The sequence below is a fragment of the Vipera ursinii genome (genome assembly GCF_947247035.1).
Source record: "Vipera ursinii genome assembly, chromosome: 1".
In the NCBI taxonomy this organism is placed as follows: Eukaryota; Metazoa; Chordata; class Lepidosauria; order Squamata; family Viperidae; genus Vipera; species Vipera ursinii.
In genome coordinates this window covers 158,064,340-158,085,657 of record NC_139512.1, presented here as the reverse complement: position 1 = coordinate 158,085,657, position 21,318 = coordinate 158,064,340, and the positions used below count along the sequence as shown (strand labels likewise).

Here is a 21,318-nt window from a genome sequence, read left to right as displayed (position 1 = left end):
GAGGACGTCTCCGTGGTCATGTGGCCGGCATGACTAGACGCCAAAGGCGCACGGAACGCTGTTACCTTCCCACCGGAGTGGTCCCTATTTTTCTACTTGCATTTTTACGTGCTTTCAAACTGCTAGGTTGGCAGAAGCTGGGACAAGTAACAGGCGCTCACTCTGTTACGTGGCACTCGGGATTTGACCCGCCAAACTGCCGCCCTTCTGATCGACAGGCTCAGCGTCCTAACCCACTGAGCCACCGTGTCCCTGTCATATTGGTTAGGTGGATGCAAATGGAATGGAAGGGATAAAAAAAAATCATTTTATGAATTTACTATAGACAAATGATCTTAGGAACCAAAATTGGGGGAGTTGAGTTTAAGAGCTATGATATAAACGTTAAAATCACTGGCACTTGAAGGACTAGGGGGAAAAGTCTCTAGAGCTGTTGTGAAACTTAACATAATACTCTAATGTTGACTGGTCAATACTGGAATGATAATCAAGAACTGAAAAAGCTGAGTCAATTTTGGCCATTTCTAAGGACATAAAATGTCATTTTTAAAAAATCATACGATCTTACTCTCTTTTTGCCCTAAGTAAGCTTTTTTGAACTTGAAAGTGCAACGCTCAAAGTGCAAAGACATTCATGCAGCACTTAAATCTTGTGTCTGGACATCTCAGGAATCATACTTCTTTCCTGCCATACCTAATACAGTATGTTTTTCTAATTCTCTGAGGGACACTGAAAAGTTTTGATTGGCATGGCACGGCAAAACTCTTTTAAGAGCTTTGCACTCTCAGTGACCCATGTGCTGATGCCAAAGCAAATCTCTCCGTGGGATTTATAGGAATGGTTCTTCAAGCCACAGAGAGGAGCTGTAGCTCCACGTCATAAAAACTTGCTTTGCAAACAGGTGATGGAAAAAAAATGCTTTGCAAAGACAAGCTGGTAGCGTGTCAAGTGAAAAAGATCAGATCACAAGTGAAGCAAAGATGAAGATGACGCAAATGAAGAAGCAGAACAGGGGGAAAAAAACCTGCTGAAACTCTGTTAGGATTCGGGCAGTCAGGGCAGACAGCGGAAAGAGAGATGGACCCATACTTTCATTCAGCTTAAAGCAGCTTCCCATGTTTCCCTATGCTCTCCTCCTCATAATCAAAAAGGCAGGGAATGAAGTTTGGGCATGTGGTGAATCAGTCACCCGTTTGTGCTGAATTCTGCTTACAGGCAGTCCTCTACTTACAATCAATTGTTAATGACCATTCAAAGAGCCTCAGAAAGAGGTTTTTTGGCCCATGGAGCTCTTCAACGGAAGTACCTGTCAGACTTAGTGGACAGTTTTATTTGACAGAACATTTGAATGATGGATATTTACAAATTCTTGCATCATTCGTTGCTGGCTTCCCCCTTGCAATCACCTGTCTGCTTTCTGGATACTTAGCAATCAGCTTACATTTACAACTGGTTGCCAAGAACTCCCGGCAATCATGTGATTTTGCCATGGGGAAGCCAGCAAGGAATTGATGCAAGCATTTGTAAATATCCATCATTCAAATGTTCTGTCAAATAAATACTGTCCGCTAAGCGGGACAACTACATTCACTTTTTGAGAAACCTAAACATTTCTACACCACTGAATACCCTGCACAATATTCTCGTACAAAATTACAGGATTTTCCCTGGACAGGTAAAAAGCCTTCAAACTAAGCAACTACTTGTAATTTAAGTTCACCAACAGCTAAACCTGATACCTTATCTCAGAAAAGTCCCAATTTTCTTGACAAAAACCCAGCATGCGGAGAAGTAAACCTTCACTTGAAAACACCTTGTGCCAAGGCACAAAGATTGTACAGGGCTTACGTGTCAGACACAGGTGTACGCTGCAAGGATTTATCACAAGAAGAAAAGGGCAGGGCAGAGAAGAATTCCACAGCTGTTGGTATAACAGCACAAGAAAAACAGATGGCTTGGACAGAGGGGAAAAAATGGCGGGGAGGAAAGGGGTGAGTGGTGTTTTACAGCTTCTCTGCATAACTAAGATGGGACAAAGCCAAGATGGGCTTTCCGCCTTAATCACCAAATGAAATCCAGCAGATTTCTCTCTTCTGATTACTTTGGCTTTTAAACCAATTTTCTTCTCAGTGAGGTTAATGGAGTTTCAGTTGATACGAAAAAAAACAACAACCCAGCAATAATCTAGGCGATTTATGTAAATGCCTCCTGATCTGCACGTTGAACGTGTTCGCGTTATGTGTGCATATACAGATATACATAGATATTCTCTTTGCGTAAGCCTCTCCGCAAGGTATGAACATTCATACTGTATATTTTTATTTATTTATTAAATCTGTTTGCTGGCCATCTTGCCACAAGGCGACTCCAAAACGAGTCAAGGGCACACTTGTTTCACCCATTGGTGCCTCACTTGGGACGGTGCACCTTTTCCTAGGCATCTATATGATGCCCAGAAAAGCTAAATATTACTCCTGTCTATTCTGAAGCACCTTATCATTGGACATGATTCCTGAATTCAATCTCTTGTGTTTTAAGAGTAATATACCAGAAACCTGTTTGGTTGTTCTTCAGTTTTGGGGTGAGTAGCATAAACCAGTGTTCAAAGTACATAATGTTTTCTAGAAGTGATTATTATTCTGTAGGATGCAGGATGTATAAATCTGGAAATAGACAATAGGAATGATAGGAACATAAAGAGATTATACCTTTCCAGTTATAGGTCCCTGGTGCACCAAATACAATATAATGATTATCCCTGGTAAATGTGGCCGCAACACCTTGTTGGCAGGAGCCAAATTTCTCATGGCCCCTCAATCGGCCATCGCAGAAACTCCACTCCCCACCATCCATGTACTCATTGGCGGAAATGGAAAGATCCTGACTCAGCACGTAGCACCTCCCAATGATGTCTCGGGTTTCCTGTTCGGTGTTGACATAATACCTTTTCTCATAGCGATGTGCACAGGTCTGTAAAGTATCAAAAGCAAATTCGATCAGTGAACAGATCTGTCTCCTCCACAAATGAACAGGGCTGATTTTCCAAACAATTAACTCTGCACAGAAGATCTCTCGGTAAGTGTGTCTTTGCTTTAACCAGACTGAATTGTACCTTAAATGTGGCTTTACCTATAAAATGTAACAGTGCACTTCCAATCTTATGTATACTGCTTTGTTAACCGCATCTTTGGAATACCTTATTTATTTTAAGTGTCTCTCTCTGTGTGTATATATATGTATGTGTATATACATATATACATACATACATACATACACACACACATATATAGATATATATAGATATTAGATAGATATAGATATAGACACAGACACACACACAGACACACACACAGACACACACACACACCTTCAATTCTACGTGGGGAAAAACCCAAATAACCAAATATATATATATATATGTATATACATATGTATATACATATGTATATACATATATATATATATATATATATATATATATATATATATATATATATATCTCAGGCACAATTTTTCCCACGTTTGTGTGACTGCTCAAGAACCTGTCCCTGGCTGTCTCCACACATGTGTGCACATACTGCCGCTTCACTTCATTCCACAGTTCGGAAAGAAAAGCTACGTACAGCCCTAAAAATTAGAAAGAAAACCAAATGGCACAACAGTGCAACTTCAACCCTAGGGGTAACAATGACTAAATATTACACTGGCAGGCTAAATTATACTTTCTTTTCTTTTCTTTTTGAATGCTGTGGGGGCTAGGATTTTATCATGGAAATAGGGATTCCAGACTCTAAGGAAGCTGGAGGGATTACAGATTTTTGATGGGCCGAACCTTCAAACGGCTATTTTTCTTCTCCCTTTAAAAACTGTGGAAATTCATCCCTAAGTTGCTTCATAGCTTAATGACTAAGATATATGAATTACTCCCAGAATTCTGGTTGGGTGATTCTGGAGCAGAGGTCCATGCACCATAGTTTCCCAGGATGAGAAATACCAATTTAGCAGATCCATTTTGGGGAGCTTTAAAAAAATGGTTTGGGGTATATGTCTCCTTGTGGTCTGTAGGTTGTCCACCTGTGGCACAAAAATAGTACAGGCACTCCTCATTTAGCAATGAAAAGCACCTCGGTGGTTAAGTGAAATGGTCACTAAGTGAAAGCATGACTGTACTTTCTTTTGGTTTACAGACCTGCAAAGATCATAAATGTGAGGATAGGGCTCAAAGATAAACCCTGTCATAATTGTGAATGGTTGCTGTACAAGGCAGACGCTAAATGAGCATACAGGTAGTCCTCAATTAATGACCATTTAGCAGCCATTTGAACTTACAACTGTGCCAAAAAAGATTACTTATGACAAGTCCTCACACTTATGGCAATTGTAACATCTTGCGTGATCACAGACTGAGACCTTTCAGCCAAGTTCTGACCAGCAAAGTCAGTGGAGATGATGGCAGGTCACAATCACGTGATGTCTCACTTAACAAGCACTGCTTGAACTGCTGTTGTAAGTCAGCGTGGTTATGTGACGTTTTGCTCAACAACTGCTTTGAACCTGAAATTGTCAACGTTGGAATTGTCAGCGCCATTTAGGATTTTTAAGTGAGGAGTACCAATATCTATAAAATCAAAACAATTCTGAAGACTTGTCAATATCAAAAAAGCCCCCAAGATAATCCTAAAGGTTTATCAGTATCAAAATAAACCCCCCAACAATGTTGAGGCTCAGAGAACATTCTGAAAACTTACCACAATTTTCCCACCTGGCCCCTGACTTCGCACAGTTACACCCATCCATTGATCTTCTTTGCTTTCTTTTCTTGGGTCAGCTAAAAAAAAATCATTGCAAAAAAAAGGTTTCATCTATTTCTACTATTTCTTTTAAAATAGTTTCTGTGTAATTATGTGCAAATTATTGTTTTCACTATGGATTCAATGAATATTATTATTTATATCTGTAACAGTCTTTAGATGGCGCTGTTTGTCTATAGTATCAGTACAAAGTTTTCACTGCTTACTGCATTTAGTACTGGAGATACTGTATCATTATAGTATAAAATGTGTAATGAGTCATATATTAAAATAGTAAAGAAAAAAGGTGTTCTTTGCTCGTATTCATCTTCTTCATACTATTCCTCTTTCTGTCTGTTTGGATACCTCCTCCATCCCATCACAACAATGAATCAAGGCTCCATGTTCATTGAACACGCTCATTTTTCATTCTGTTCTGGGGAATCTGTATTTGCCTAGAAAACTCAGAATTTCCTTCACTCTGTTGGTACATCATATGCTGTTTTTAACACAGAACAACTGGTGATCGGGGAATTGACCTCACACTTATATGCAAGACACCTTTTTTTTTCTGGGACTCTTCAAACCTGACCCCTCTATTATACTTGAATACATACATCTGGTTTTTGAAAGAGCAAAACCTGCTCAAATTGCCCATATGAAAAACCAGTAACCATGAAAATGGAAGCTGAAAAACTAGCTAGGGGATTGTATCCACATCTAACAGTTATTATTAAACTGCCAAATTCGATTCTTCCAACAGGTTCCTAAATAAATATTTTTATTCTACCTAGAAAAAAAAATGTCCAGCAAACTCACCTGTCTCATCAAATTGGATACGTGTGCAGGGTAGTTCTGGAGTTTCGATGTTACAGCTGAACAGTCCTCCAGTTCTGTTGGCTTGTTGCAATGGGAAAGCCTTTTGTCGAGGTGCACCAACCAGCAAACTGTAGAAAGAAGATTAGAAGAATGTAATGGGAAACCGAGAGCTTCAGATGCAAATAAACATCAGGTATCATCTCATACGCTTATAAAACATTTCATCCATATACGTGCCCCCTCATTATCTCTCTGGTCCTGATATCAAAAGTTGCAGCCCCTCTTCCCAATTCCCGACACAGGAACACTTTTTCCGTTTCGAAAAAAATAATACAGGTAGTCCTCAAGGTATGACCACAATTGAGCCCAAACCTTCTATCGCTAAGTGAAACCTTTGTGACATGAATTTTGCCCCATCTTACGACCTTTCTTGCCACAGTTGTTAAGGGAGTAGCACAGCGGTTAAGTGAATCTGGCTTCTCCAGAGACTTTGCTTGCCAGAGAGTTGCAGAAGTGGATCGCATGACCCCCCGAGGCACTGCAACCATCATAAATATGAGTCAGTCGCCAAGCATCTGAGTTTTGATCACATGGCCATGGGGATGCAGCAACAGTCGTAAGTGTGGAAGACAGCCACAAGTCACTTTTTTCAGTGCTGTTGTAACTTTGAATGGTCACTAAATGAACTGTTGTAATTTGAGGACTACCTGTATCGGCATTCTTTAGCTTGCTTTAGCTTCTTATTTAGATATGGTTGTGCACCCGTGGCTTGCGTAAATTTTATAGAGGAGACCAAGTCCACGCTTTGCCTCAAGGGTTTCATCTTTGCTTTTCTTTGCCTGATTTATAGACCCTCCCATCTCACATCAAGGGTAAGACCCTGGGTGGCTTACAAGATTAGACAACAGACAAACTAATCAAATATAACACCCACATACCAGCACCCACACTTAAACAGCTGACTCCATTCATCATCTGTATGCTCATCTATCTACCTAGCCGAAATGCCTGCAGAAACAAGTCTTCAATGCCTTCTTAAAAGGCTAACAGAGTTAGAAATGGGGGGCAGGCGGGCGGGGGAAATAATCAGAGTCATCTTCATAGGGCAGGTGTTGCCATCAAGAAGACATGACCCTTATATTCCAAGATCTGTAGATCCTTTCAGAAGAAATGCTCATCTCCTCTACAATTTCACTGTCCTCGGTTTGCCAAGTGTATGTTGCCCCACTAGTCTAGCTCCTTTTGGGCTTAGAAAATTCCTTCAGGAATTAACTAACTCTGGGACTTCAGGCCACATAACACCTGAAGTACAGGTCGTCCTTGACTTACAACCATTTGTTTAGCAAATGTTTGAAGTTACGACAGTGCTGAAAAACGTGATTTACAACCCATCCTAGAGTTATGACCATCATACCATTCCCATAGTCAGGGGTCACAATTCGAGTGCAGGCCATGGTTACAGCATTCTGTGGTCACTGCTAAGCTTGTAAGCCCCCCTGAGTCTTCAGAGAAGGGCGGGATATAAATGGAATTAAAATTAAAAAAAATCACAATTTATGACCTTACCAGCTGGCTCCTGATAAGCAAAATCAATGGGCGGATTTGTTTACCGATGGTGTGTTTCACTTAATGATCACCTGATTTGTTTAACAACCGCAGTAAATACTAGACACTTATGACCCATTTAATGAACCATAGTTAATATTTCTAAGGTGCAGTTGATAGATGATAGCCAGGCCTAAAGTACGTCTTAATGCGAGTATTAGTGCAAATAGACAACCACAGATATAAATGTATCTCATGATTAAAAGTGAAGTAAATCCACAGGACAAGAGATACTGTAGGTTGAGAGAAAAACAACAGAAACAGTAGCTACAACTATTAATGGTTGAATACATGATACATCTCATCAGGTGTCACGTTGATTCATTTTATTTCATTTCATTTCATCCTATTCAGATACTTCAAAAATCTTCCCAGATGAGTAACTCCACTCCAATGACTCCAAGTAAAGCCAGGTTCATTTCTTTGAAACTGTGCTTTAAAATCCTTGGTTTGTCATCAGATGAGAAAACCAGACATTAAAGTGAAATGAATTGATAATCATTGTGTTTTCAGATGTAGTGAATGGCTTGTCTCATCTCCTCTTATCATTAAGAAGCTCTGGGCTTTTATTATATTGTGAGAATCTGTTGCTCTGCAGATTGTTAAATTATTTCATGCTAGAAATGCTGGTGGTTTCGAATAAGGTATTATTTTTTCCCTACTGTGTTATTTTCCCATCTTGTTTATCTTTTATGTAATCACAGAAAATATTTAGCTTAAAGAGAGGAAAAAAATTCACAAAAACAATATTTATGTGATATGTATACGGTCAGACTACTGAAGAAGCAGCAGTCTCATAATACATGGCACAATGAGCATAAACTGTATATACACATTACTTTAAAAATCCTTTTTCATGTTTTAAGAATTGGAAACAATTGGTCCTTTGATGCTTTCTCTCTCTTTAGCAAAGCTCCAGCACAGTGACAAGCAAGCAGGACAGAAGGGTGAACATTTCCCAGAATCTCTACAATGGATATGGTTTTTGTTGGCCTTGTCGGCACCAAGGGGAAGCAAAGGGGAATAAACATTAGTGGAACTGACAAGAAACTCTGAGTTTTGCCAGACAAAAAGAACAGAGCAAGAAATTCATATGTGTAAAGCTGATACACACACATGTTCTCACACACAGGACTAAAGGGCAAAAGGGTTAAAATCTGAATGAAATCCATCCCTCAGTGTTAGAATCTGCTGGAAAGAAGCATGGTGGCTTAGGGGCTAAAAAGCATTTAAAACAGAAAATAATGGACAGTATTTTATATGCACTATGTATATGTACTACATATGTGCACGTGCACACGCACACACAAACACACACACATATATATATATATACACACATACATAAAAGGTAAAGGTTCCCCCGCACATGTGTGCTAGTCGTTTCCAACTCTAGCGGCCGGTGCTCATCTCCGTTTCAAAGCCGAAGAGCCAGTGTTTGTCCGAGGACGTCTCCGTGGTCATGTGGCCGGCATGACTAGACGCCAAAGGCGCACAGAACGCTGTTACCTTCCCACCGTAGTGGTCCCTATTTTTCTACTTGCATTTTTACGTGCTTTCAAACTGCTAGGTTGGCAGAAGCTGGGACAAGTAACAGGCGCTCACTCTGTTACGTGGCACTCGGGATTTGACCCGCCAAACTGCCGCCCTTCTGATCGACAGGCTCAGCGTCCTAACCCACTGAACCACCGTGTCCCTGTCATATTGGTTAGGTGGATGCAAATGGAATGGAAGGGATAAAAAAAAAATCATTTTATGAATTTACTATAGACAAATGATCTTAGGAACCAAAATTGGGGGAGTTGAGTTTAAGAGCTATGATATAAACGTTAAAATCACTGGCACTTGAAGGACTAGGGGGAAAAGTCTCTAGAGCTGTTGTGAAACTTAACATAATACTCTAATGTTGACTGGTCAATACTGGAATGATAATCAAGAACTGAAAACTGCTAGGTTGGCAGAAGCTGGGACGAGTAACAGGCGCTCACTCTGTTACACGGCACTCGGGATTCGACCCGCCAAACTGCCGACCTTCAGATCGACAAGCTCAGCGTCCTAACCCACTGAGCCACCGCGTCCCTAGCCACACACATACATACACACACATATATATACACACATACATACAAATATATATACACATATATATACTGTACATACATATATAAATTGAATAAAATAAATAAATAAATATACATATATACATACATATATACAGTGCTTTTTTTGTAAACAAAAAAGGTGCCGGAACTCCCACATGTCATACAACCCGCCTTGCCTACCCTACAAGGTTCCATCCAAAAAAGGTGCCGGAACTCCGTTCTGAGTGTTCTATGAGAAAAAAAGCCCTGCATATATAAGGGAGATTGGTGGTCTCTAAGTATGATATATAACAATATTATGGCAGAGGAACAAAATGGAAAGTCCACTTTCAGATCAATGCAAGTGATTTGAGAGTGGATTTTTAAAAGAAAGGCTCCAAGAATTATATGGAAAAAGTTAACAGTTGTGGCAAAATTGTGGAAACCTTTTGGGAAAAGTGTACAGTAGAAATGCCACCTTTGGTTAAGTTTCCACCAATTTTTCTTCTACCGGTAATTTCTTTATAACTGTAGCCTTGTTCACTTAATACTACTATTTTGCTTTCTGGGCAACCAGTCAACTCTTTGCACCATTACTTTAATTTTATTACATTTTACAAGCTCACTAAAATGAAAGAATACAAAAAAACCCCAACCAACTTGATAGGGATCACATAACATACTGACAAATGTCCTCCTCTCAGATTCAACACATGACATCAATAACTGAATCCTACTGTGATTTGATTGGCTCAGTGCCAAAACAAGATGGCACCTGATTGGCTCTCTAAACACTCATGCTCATTGGCTGCAATCAGATGAAGGAAGGCTACCTGATATCAACCTAAGCAAGTTGTGTTTCCTTTTTCTAGTTATTTGGCTATAACTTTTCATAGAATACAGTACAGATAATTGAATAAACTACCGTATGTTGCATTATATTCTTGATTAAATTATTTTTCCATTGACATATAATTTTATGGTACTACTCCAAAAAAAGTGGTGTTATTAGCCATCAAACCTCAAGAATACACTTTTCCCAAAAGGTTTCCACAATTTTGGCCACTACTGTATCTGCACAACTTTCTTACAGCGGATTTACAGATTTGTAGAGTTTTGTGAGAAATTGTGAGACAAAGAAAAAAATTAAAAAAAACAACACTACCATCCTAGGACATTACTTGAAGGTTGGATTAGATCAGATTAGAGATTCGAAAGAATTAGAGAGAAGTGATAAATTACTAAAATTGTTTATACTCACGATGAAGGGAAAGTAATTTTTTATATATTTCTTTTTTCTTTACTAAATTATTTCTCTCTTTTTCTTTCTTTTCTGCACTTCTCTTTATTCATACATTTATTAATTCATTTATGCATCTTATGCATGTTATGCATCCCCCATCTCCATTTTATGGTATGCCACACTTCGAATGGTTTCATGTTGGTTCAATGTCCCAAAGCAAATCAGAATTTATTTAAGGACCACCAACCCAATTTCACACATCATCTGAAACCAAAATAAAATTAACTCTCCATACCATGGTGCAGAGCAATGCACAACTGCCTGTGTCAGACTAAATTCTTCCTTTTTATTTGTCAGACTCCTCTTGACTTTTATTACATTCACCTCTTCACTTCCTTGAAAAGGAAATCAATTTTTTTTCAGATATGTCTCCTTGAAAGTTAGCTTCTCTAAAAGCACCTTCCAGCAAGATTTATTTCCTAATAAGTGTGCACATGACTTGAATAAAAGCAATGTACTAAAATAGTCAATGGTTGTCACTACCTTAAAATATATAAACTTTTCTTCCGTTGCACAAAAATAAGTACAAAGAGAAAAATGTTGATGAGATTTTGTTGCAGATTTTAAAAAAAAGCAACAGCAAAGGAGGAATCAAGGTGAAATCTATCACATGTTATTTTTAGGCATGCTAAGAGCTGCCAGGTTTGGGTGTTTCCCAGACAAATATGTGTTTCCTTTTGAATTCCAACCCACCCAGTGTGTGAACGTGTCAAACTGATTGGGTTTATCACGGGAAAATGTGTAGGCAATTCAGAAATGTTTCAATTGCTTGAGGTTCATTTAAAGCAAATGGTTGTAAAGACTTGACCAATGCTGGTGAATAAAATAATTATAAATAAACTGTAGGGTCTCCAGATGTTGCTGGACTGTATCTCCCAGAATCTTTCACCACTGCCCTCCTGGTTGGGCAGCGGTAATTCAGCAATGTTTGCTAAGTGACCAGTGGGTTTTCTTGTGCACTCGATTGACCATCATGGGAACAGACTGCTGAACTAGATGGGCTAGTTCAATCTGGCAGGAAGTTCTTGACATAGTCCTTATGTATCAATGTGTGAAAAGGCAATTTGGTTAGCCAGAAGTAGGCCATAAAATTCTCCATCCCAGCCTTTCTCAGAAGTGCCCATCGGAGGTCTATTTCAACTACGGTAAAAGCAAAGCCTAAGATTGTCAGGAAGATACTCTGGACTACAATAAACCCTCTTCAACACCAACCACGCAAGTCATAACAAAGTTTAAATGACACGTGTGTCATGATACCATTGCACAAAGAATCTCCCTACTCTTAGCCTTCAGGAATTAAAACAGATTATTTTTGGAATGTTTACAACCAGGGCATACGGTAAGAAAATGGTCCTAGCTATTTGTCAATAGTGTCAGGAAATCAAAGTTGCCTCCAAATAGGAACCTTTTCTTGGAAACAAAGCATGATTCAACTGATGTACAAAAAAAGGATATATAGCATTTCCCTCTTTGATTCGCTTGATTATCCATGATCCTCCCACCAGCAGAAGACTTTTGAGCAAACTAGAAATTTTCACACAGGACATTCAAGCAATAGTGGGAATGTATTGATTCTTTCAGACAAGAATAAGAATGGCTGTTACAGATAATAGGTTATTGTTCATCTTGGACTGTAAGCGACACTTTCCATTCCACTGCTAAAACATTCGTCTTTGATAAGGGATATGTACCCCAGCAATGTATCGTCTGTCCTGCCACCTCTCCAGGTAAGCTAGACTACAAACAATTGTGCACAATCCTTGCTCAGACCAAGGGCTTTTGAACAGCATGCTGGGAGTTGAAGCAGAACAGGACAAAGAAGATTAATCAATCAACTAAAATGTGATTAAACTAAAAAGTAAACGTTATTAATTAAGCAGTGTCAATATGATTATTCTCCAAATATGATTAGTCATTTCCCCTTTGGTGACACTAAAAATACAATTCAATGGAAACTTCTAGAGTGACTCCAGGGACTACATCCTAAGCTTTATGGGAGGCTTGAATAACAATTCTTAGAATTTTTAGCCTACATGGGAAAACTTGATCTAACATGTCTGGGAATGTACTTAAAACTAATTGTTTACACCTTTGTTACAGATGGTCCAGAAAACCGGTCAGCTTGAATGTCAGACATTTACAAGCAATGTCACCTGCTGACTTATAAATACATCCCTTGATTTGTAACTGCCCACCTGACTACAGTACCAGCCAACTCTGGTTTCATATGGCTGATAATGATCATTAACAGAATAGCAGAGTTGGAAGGGACCCCCTGCTCAGGCAGGAAACCCTATACCAGGGGTAGGCAACCTCGGCTCTTTTATGACTCAGGAATTCTGGGAGTTGAAGTCCATGAGTCATAAAAGAGCTGAGGTTGCCTACCCCTGCCCTATACCATTTAACACAAATAATTGTCCAATTTCTACTTAAAAACCTCCAGTGTTGGAGCACCCACAACTTCTGGAGTCAAGTTGTTCCACTGATTAATTGTTCTAACTGTCAAAAAATTTCTCCTTAGAGAAGAACGTTGCTTTTCTCCTTGATTAGTTTCCATCCATTGCTTCTTGTCCTGCCTTCAGGTGCTTTGTAGAATAGATTGACTCCCTCGTTTGTGGTAGCCCCTGAGATATTGGAAAACTGCTCTTATGTCCCCCCTCGCCCTTCTCTTCATTAAACTAGACATACCCAATTCCTGCATCGTTCTTCATATGTTTTAGCCGCCAGTTCCCTAATCATCTTTTTTGCTCTTCTGTGTACTCTTTCTAGAATCTCAAGTCCTTTTTTATATCGTAGCAACCAAAACGTGATGCAGTTAATATCCTTAATTAATTGCAGAAATCAGCTTGAGGTAAGAGAGATAGCATGGTCCTTACCACATCTATTCCAGAATTTTAAAAATTCCCATACAAATCCATAGGAAAAAAGACCTCTGTAATTATCTGACAAAATGAAATATTCTATAACAAGTTGAGAAATGTAGCTGAGTTAAAGCTGAGAGGAATTCACGCTTGAAGGTAGCTGTCTTTTAAGTCTCTTTCAGGAGAAGGCCTTTTAAAAGAGCCTCATTTTTATTCTGCTTCCATCTGGCATTGAGTTTACTAGTTTGGGAACAATGTCTCCTTCTCCAACCTTCAATCTGCTTTGGGGCTCAGGGAGCCCATTTCATTTCAATTCTGGCAAGACTTTGGCTACTTCTGTGAGAAACCGTCTGCATAATTGTCTCGTCAAGGAGTAAAAAAAAGGCCTGATGGAGCCACTGGCTGGATGTTCAGCAGGAAAGGAAGAGGGCAAATTTGGAATTTGGCATACTCTGCAGCTTTTATAATAAGAGTTGTGCCTTTAAGATGCCAAACACCTTAAGTGGGAGGGTAACTTTTTATTTTTCTTGAAAAGGAGAAGGGGAAACCACAGGAACTCAGTCTAGCAAACATTCTGCTCTTTTCTTAGCTTTACAAGATGTAACACTTATAAGAAAATTGCAAACCAGTTTTCTTGCTACAGCAAAGGTGTGTGTGGTGCGGAGGATGCATTTCCTGACTTGTGAGCCACATACATCACACCAGTAACTCAGTTATGGTTCCAGCACCCCAGATTGACTTGCTGAATTTGGCAACAGGGATTTGGGCCATTTTTAAGGTATACGTGGGCTCAAGTTGAGATGTATTTATTTATTTGCTAGATTCCTATCTTACCTTTCATTCAGGAGCCAGAATGGAAAAACCTGGCATTCCTCCATTTTTCCTCACAACCTCATGAGATAAATTGAGCTAAGCGAGAATGATTAGCTTTATAAAAAAAATATTGAACTGATACATTAGAGACTACCATCTTAATTTTTGTTTTAATATTTTTATGCACATTCTGGTTTCATGTATTTATTATAAGCTGTTAAGGCATTTTGTTAATCAGCGAATCAAATAACAAAAAAGGTGAACGCAAAGGAGAATATTATGCTACAGCAATATTATTCATTTCTGAGAATGAACCTCAAGGAGTAACCATGGACTCCTCTCAGGAACGGGAGGACATCCCAAAATAGAGGAAAGAATTTTGTCTTTATTTTTCTATACTTATTCTGAGGGGGGCTCTACTCAAGGTTGTGGCTAAAGAAGAGGAGGCTGAGTGTCAATTTAAATCAACAAAACCTAAATCACCTTCTGCCAACCTAATAATTACGTGGCAAACACAACTTGCACAACTACGTCAGGTAAGGATAACAGATTGGGGAAGGCTACCTTAAATGATTTTAGACCTGGCTAGGCTATCTGAAGAGCTTTTGTCCATCACATAAATTATCCTTCAGAAGTGAGATGTCTATCTTACAATCATATGATCTTCTTGGTGATGGACCCTTATTTAAGCCAAGTAAAATCATAGTGGTTCATCAAGTCTTTAGCAGTGTTCATGTTTTATGCTCCATTTAATCATTGTTTCAGCATCATCAGCGTTAGCATCATCACCATCCTGATGGTTTATTGTATGTTGGTGTCATCTCTTGGACTGGAGAAAGCCAAAAGTCAAATCCACAATCAGCCATAGAAAATCTTTGGCTGATTTTTGGCTAGTCAGCCACTCTTAAATCAATCTCCTGTGTTTATTACTTTGGGGGAGAAATGGAAGAGAGAGTGTTGAGCTGATGAAAGCAAAGGCAAGCTAATGAACGAACGCTTAGAGAGTTGCGATCTGTGTTAATTTTGCAACTGCTAATTTCATACGTCTATTCCATCTCATTTTTACACTGTTGTGCAAATTTAAAAAGAAAAAAAACTATGCAAACATTTGTATTTTTCCTCATAAAAGATATGTTTATAACTGCATGTGGAATGAAAGCCTATTTATTATCTTTCAGTGTGTTCTGTGCTAAAAGATAGGTGTGTCAATGTGTTTTAAACCACTGTGAAACCCCAAAGAGAACAATAGTACATTCCAATCCTCACATGTGTGTAGGAGAACCTTCTCCAACTTGGTGACCTCCAGCTCTGTTGGGATTGTTGTTACTGAGATTTCCAGCCAACACTGTTAAAGAATTCTGGGAGTTGCACTTGCTAAGTAAGAGAAAGGGCATCAGGTTAAGAAAGGCTGGCCTACAACCATTTAATCCGTTTGTGGAGGAATTCACAAACAATACATTGTGCAAGCACATATCAGACACCCTACTTTTTTTTATTATTATTATATGCCCTGTTCACCGCCCTGAGTCCTTCGGGAGAAGGGCGGTATAAAAATTTAATAAACTTAAACTTAAACTTAACTTAAACTTACTTAAGACTCTTGGCTGGCTGGCAATAAGAATGTTTTATACTGAAGCATAATTTCTTCAATGCTGCAAAGGTGCACAAATGAAGCCCAGTTAATACCACCCTTCTAATTGCCTCTAAATTTCAAGCCACGGCGCATATAGAAAGAAATAGGAATATGATGGCAGGGCAGGCTGCGGAAAGAGGCAAAAACCGCCTTCTTTTTTCCCCACAAGCTCAGCCAAAGGCTTTTTAGAAGACTTTGTATTCCATTACAGTTCAAATTCTCCAGCTCACACCTGTGCTTATTAGAATAGCTTTCTTTTAAGAAAGCAGTGGCCTTTTTAAACAAAAGAACAATTAGTTAGCAGCTACACAAAAAAGGGAGAAAAAGTTTGCAATGTTTAAGACATGGACTTGTGCTTCGTGTCTCTCGGGCCCAATTTTCCCCATCTGTCTCTGTGGGCCTGCATCTGCCCAGCAACTTGGAAAACAACAACAACACAACAACTATTCTGGATTTGATTCTCTAAATCAAGGACAAGCATTTTAAACTCTTTATGTTTGCCCCGAAGACGAGTCAATTTTGTGGATTTCTCTTTGTGTGGATAATATAGGGTGGTGGTGGTGGTGGTGGAGGAGGTTTAGTCCAACTATTCCAGAAGGTTGCTGGTTGAGAAGAATGGTCCAGTTAGTACCATGGATAGAAAAGCTGATGGCCTTGAGAGGTAGTTGGATCAGGACTTATAGAGCCGTGGTGGCGCAGTGGTTAAATGCAGTTAAATGCAGTGGTTGCCAGCAGTTCGACAGTTCGATTCTCACCGGGCTCAAGGTTGACTCAGCCTTCCATCCTTTCGAGGTGGGTAAAATGAGGACTCAGATGGTTGGTGGCAATATGCCAACTCTGTAAACCACTTAGAGAGGGCTGTAAAGCACTGTGAAGCGGTATATAAGTCTAAGTGCTATTGCTACAGATAATCCTTGACTTATGCCTGTTCATTTAACAAAGGTCTGGAATTATTTACGGCCTGTAATGCACTTCTAGGCATAGCAAAACATTGCACTCCAACCCTTGTGGTCATGTGACAACCTGACAACCTGCTAAAGCTTGGCTGTTTGCTCAGTGCCCCATGAACAAGTGATTGCCATTTGCAATCAGTTTGCAATGGGGAAGCTGGTAGGGAAGGTTGCAAGCTGCTACTGCCTGCCAAGAGGACACCTTCTTGGTTCTGGGACCTGGCTGAAAGAGCTGCCACCCAAGGGAAGTTGAACAACGTAGGTGAGATACAAAACAGAGCTCACATCCCAAAGAGCTAAGCTCTATTCCTGCAGCGTGCTGGAGCAGTTTCCTTCCACACATAGAAAGAAGCTAACTTCTTAGTTGGGGTAGAAAAATAGAGCACAGATCCTGAAGATTGTAAGAAAAATTTAAGTATTTGAGTTTTTAAGAAGAGACTGGACAGTCATTTGCCTAAAATGATATAGGGTCTCCTGCTTGAGCAGAGGGTTGGACCAGAAGACCTCCAAGGTCCCTTCCAGCTCTGAAGATCTGAGCTCCATTCCTGCAGCCTGCTGGAGGTGTTCCCTTCGAGGCACAGAAGGGAGCTGAACTCAGCAGGCACCTCTTTCCATCTGTCCCTTTAATGAACTGGGAGATTGCATAACGATTGCAACCAGGAGTGCCAGGATTGCAATTGTTGACCAAGGCACTCACTTGGGTATCTTGCTTAACAAATGCTTTGCTCAATGAATGAGGTTGTGATCCCAATATTGGTCATAAATCAAGGAATACCTATACACAATTCTTTCATGTTGATCATGCTTGGCTAGAAGTGATCAGAGCTGAAGGTCAAAACATCTGAAGAGCAACATTGTTCAACAAGCTTTCCCCATTCACAGGTTTGCAATGCAATTCATTCTTCAATGTTACCCAGTTGATAACAGTGCATGTTCAATTATTTTCTCTTCTATGGAAGTTTGCAGCATTCCTTAGAAAAATTCATGCAAATCAATAGTGTTTATATAATACATCAGGTTCAGTTGGGAAGAGATTGTTAGAACACATAGATGCACAAACAGAGCATCTGTTTATGACTCATTAAAGCAACCGTCTCTTTTTCTAGGATTGCATGTTTAATACAACAGAAGCACAAACTTGGAAAAAGACTTTTAAAAATCACAGTCATTCATATTTCCACATATTTCAAAGCACCTCTTATAAAGGAAATCTAAAGGACTTGCATCTTTTCCTCCCTATTCTATTTTATTTTCTGTTCATATTTCCTGTTGTTTGAGCTTTGTCAAAAATCTGAATCTTTTATGTAGAAACAAATTCATCTAACCTTCTCAAGATGCATTCCAACAATATAATGTCATACAAAATGAAGAATTTTAATAGAGAGACTATATTTCTTTTGTCTTTTGGAGAGCAGTAAAATTTTGAAGAGCCTAAAACATTTTTTAACAATGAAACCCTATAGAATCTGATAAGAAGTAAAGTTGCTTGAATTCCATGAGTTTTACTATCAATAATTGTGGGAAAACTGTAACCCTAAATCTATTTTTGGCTTCTACTTGGCATCTAGCAGCTATTATAATTCTTGTGATATCTTATCAACCCTGAGCTGACTTCACCACATCCTGTGGTGTCCAACCACATGACGCTCCATAAGACAACACTCAAATTTGAATTTGTGCATTATGAACCCCTATATAGTTATGTCTACACCTACAATCAGATCAGAATGACTTAAGTTTCTCTAAATATATCAAAATTTTACCTGTAGAATACATTCAATCATCTACTATTAATATTTACTGGCACTGTCAATTTTTGAAATTTTATTCATTTTCTGATTTTTGTCTTTAATGGGACTAAAGCATTACATAGGCAAATTAAGGGAAAAGATTAAAGGAATAGGGCAGCAAATTTATGCATGGATTAGTGGAGAGTTCCAATTCTCTACTCTGTTATGAACAGCAGGGGTCCCCCAAACCCCAGTCCGTGGGCAGGTATCGGGCCACGGCATGCCAGCAACCGGTCTGCACAAAAAAGCAAAACCCCATCCGTGGGATGCAGGCAGCACATAAAAGTCCACGGAAAAACCGTTCTCCACGGAACCGGTCCCTGGTGCCCAAAAGGTTGGGGGCCTCTGATGTACAGCATAAAGAAGAGATATGAAACCAGAGACAATGATGGATGTGTATCCAAGTATCTTAAAAAATCTGACCTCTGCTAACATTTTTAGGGACAATAATCAGGCCGTGCTTAAGTAGAACCACTGAAACCGGTAGAAGTTAATGATATGACATTAATTCCTATAGATTTCTGTGGATCTCTTACACGTACAATAGCTAGTTCTGGATCCAACCCAAAGTATGTAAATGTGTCCTCTGTCTAGACATTACTAAGATTAATTTTTAGAAACATTTTCTCATACTATGAGAACATCACTTTAGACCTACCTGACTTCAAAAAGCTCACTTATGAATGCTAATAAAATAACAAATGCATTGATATTACATACACAAACCTCAGGTTGCCTCTGCCAATTCCCTACACAAATGAAATTGAAGGAATCACTGTGGAAAACTTTAATGCACTGAGTGTTTTGTTCTGTTTTGTTTTGTTTTCCAGAAGACATCTCAATTAAAATAAAATCTAATAATGTTCTTCAATATCATTATCACGGTGGAACTGTGCCTTTCAAAAAAAAAAGGAAGAAAAGGAAAATTACAGAGAACATAAAAACTGTCAGGGCTTCAAATAAAATTTAACCTTTGGGACATACCTCAGGTTTACTTGGTTGACCCTCAATTCACATGTTTTTATGGGTTTTTTTTCTTTTTTCCTTCATGTTCAAGTAATCTAGTCTGTCATAGCTCAAGCTGCCAATTCATATTACATAGCCCAGGGGTCTTAAAACCTGGCCCTTTTATGACTTGTGGACTTCAAAAATTCCTAGGACAGTGTGCCTGGCTGAGGAATTCTGGGAGTTGAAGTCCAGAAGTCATAAAAGGGCCAAGTTTGAAAACCCCTGACATGGTCAATCAGATGCCTGAGCTAAAGAAGAGATTGTTAGTACAAAATAGAATATTGTGATTCCTAATTACAGTTCGGAAGCAATAGACGAAGAGATCCATGGTGCACAAGGGTAAAGGGCCTATAGTCAAGTTGTGATTACAGCTGTTAGCAAGAACAGGGGAGGTGTACACGACAACCCAGCATCCTGACATTATGATTCAAATGACAAGATTTGCATACCTCTAATACTTTTGCACAACGACACGTAGCACACACATTGTCATATCAAAATTATTACGCAGGTATGACATTCGAGTGACACCAATTCTAAAACTAATTTTTTTAAAAAAAACCAAATAATTTAATAGTTTCTGAAGCTAATTTCACCCCTGATTAATTTCTAAGGCTGTGGGTATCCTTTTCAAGTAATCTGATCCTGCCCATTCAGAGCTTGAAAGACCAGTGTGTTAAACTGTTGTCAGGAAATGAATAGGCAACCTGTGCAGGTACAAATCAGTTGTCATATGATCTTAATGCCTGATTCCCACAAGCATTGTGGGTGCTGAAATTCTGTCCTGGGCGAAAATACAAGACTTAATTTAAAGACAATTCTATGTAAAGAGCACTGTGGACGGTGGATCTAACTAGGTAGATCTGGAATCAGGAATACTTATAAGCCTCTTGTAAAACCTACCTCTGCCTCCCCACCATCACCACCACCATTGATGTATAGTTTAAGATAATCTGTTTGTACGCCTCTATTATCAGTGATTTACTCAGAATGAATTGATCCCAATTTATGTAGGTTACAATGGTCTTTCACATTTTTATTTTACAGTTTGGAATTCTGATACATGCCTTGTAATATGTTCATGCAGAAAGAACTCTTAGCCTACAGTGTTTTAAGATATTACTTCAAAGAAATGATCTTATTAGCTTCCCTATTTTTGCCCAGTCAGCCAATACTGGTAAATTGACATGTGTCCACAAACAGAATCAGTAGGGCCAAAATAACCCAACCACAACTGTCTAATACAACAGTCCCCAACTTTTATGGCTTGTTGGCCTGGCGAGGGAGGGGAGAGGGAATGGTTCCTTGTGAATGGCAGGTGCGCATGCACACGCACAGCTCCTTTGTGTGAGCACAAGCACCTGCCACTCATGGAAATGGAGCTTCACATGTGAGCGTGAGCACCCACCACTCACACAACTGGAACTCAGTGCCTGTCTCTGGTGTAACTGGAGCTTCACATGCAAGCATGAGCACCTGCCACTCACTCAAGTGGAGCTGTACAGAAGAGCCTGCCAAGCTTCCACAGCCTGGTTCCAAACGGCCTGCAGTCCAGTAGTGGTCCATGGGGATCCCTAGTCTAATGAACAAAGCAAGAAGGTCAAATGAGGGATGGGTTGGGTTTTTATTGTCATTTTTAATATATGTATTTACTGTTTTTAGTT

The 21,318-nt window shown here is 39.3% G+C and overlaps 1 protein-coding gene across 1 annotated transcript in view; it reads right to left on the bottom strand.

The window, feature by feature from the left end:
- The window catches only part of ITGA6 (integrin subunit alpha 6), a 66,353-nt gene that overhangs the window by 39,249 nt on the left and 5,786 nt on the right, over nucleotides 1-21,318 (bottom strand). The window contains exons 2-4 of the mRNA XM_083351834.1: nucleotides 5,611-5,738; nucleotides 4,750-4,829; nucleotides 2,710-2,971 (exon numbers count right to left, since the gene is read on the bottom strand). Of these exons, the coding sequence (XP_083207960.1) occupies nucleotides 2,710-2,971; nucleotides 4,750-4,829; nucleotides 5,611-5,738 (470 nt within the window). The remainder of the gene's footprint in view (nucleotides 1-2,709; nucleotides 2,972-4,749; nucleotides 4,830-5,610; nucleotides 5,739-21,318) is intronic.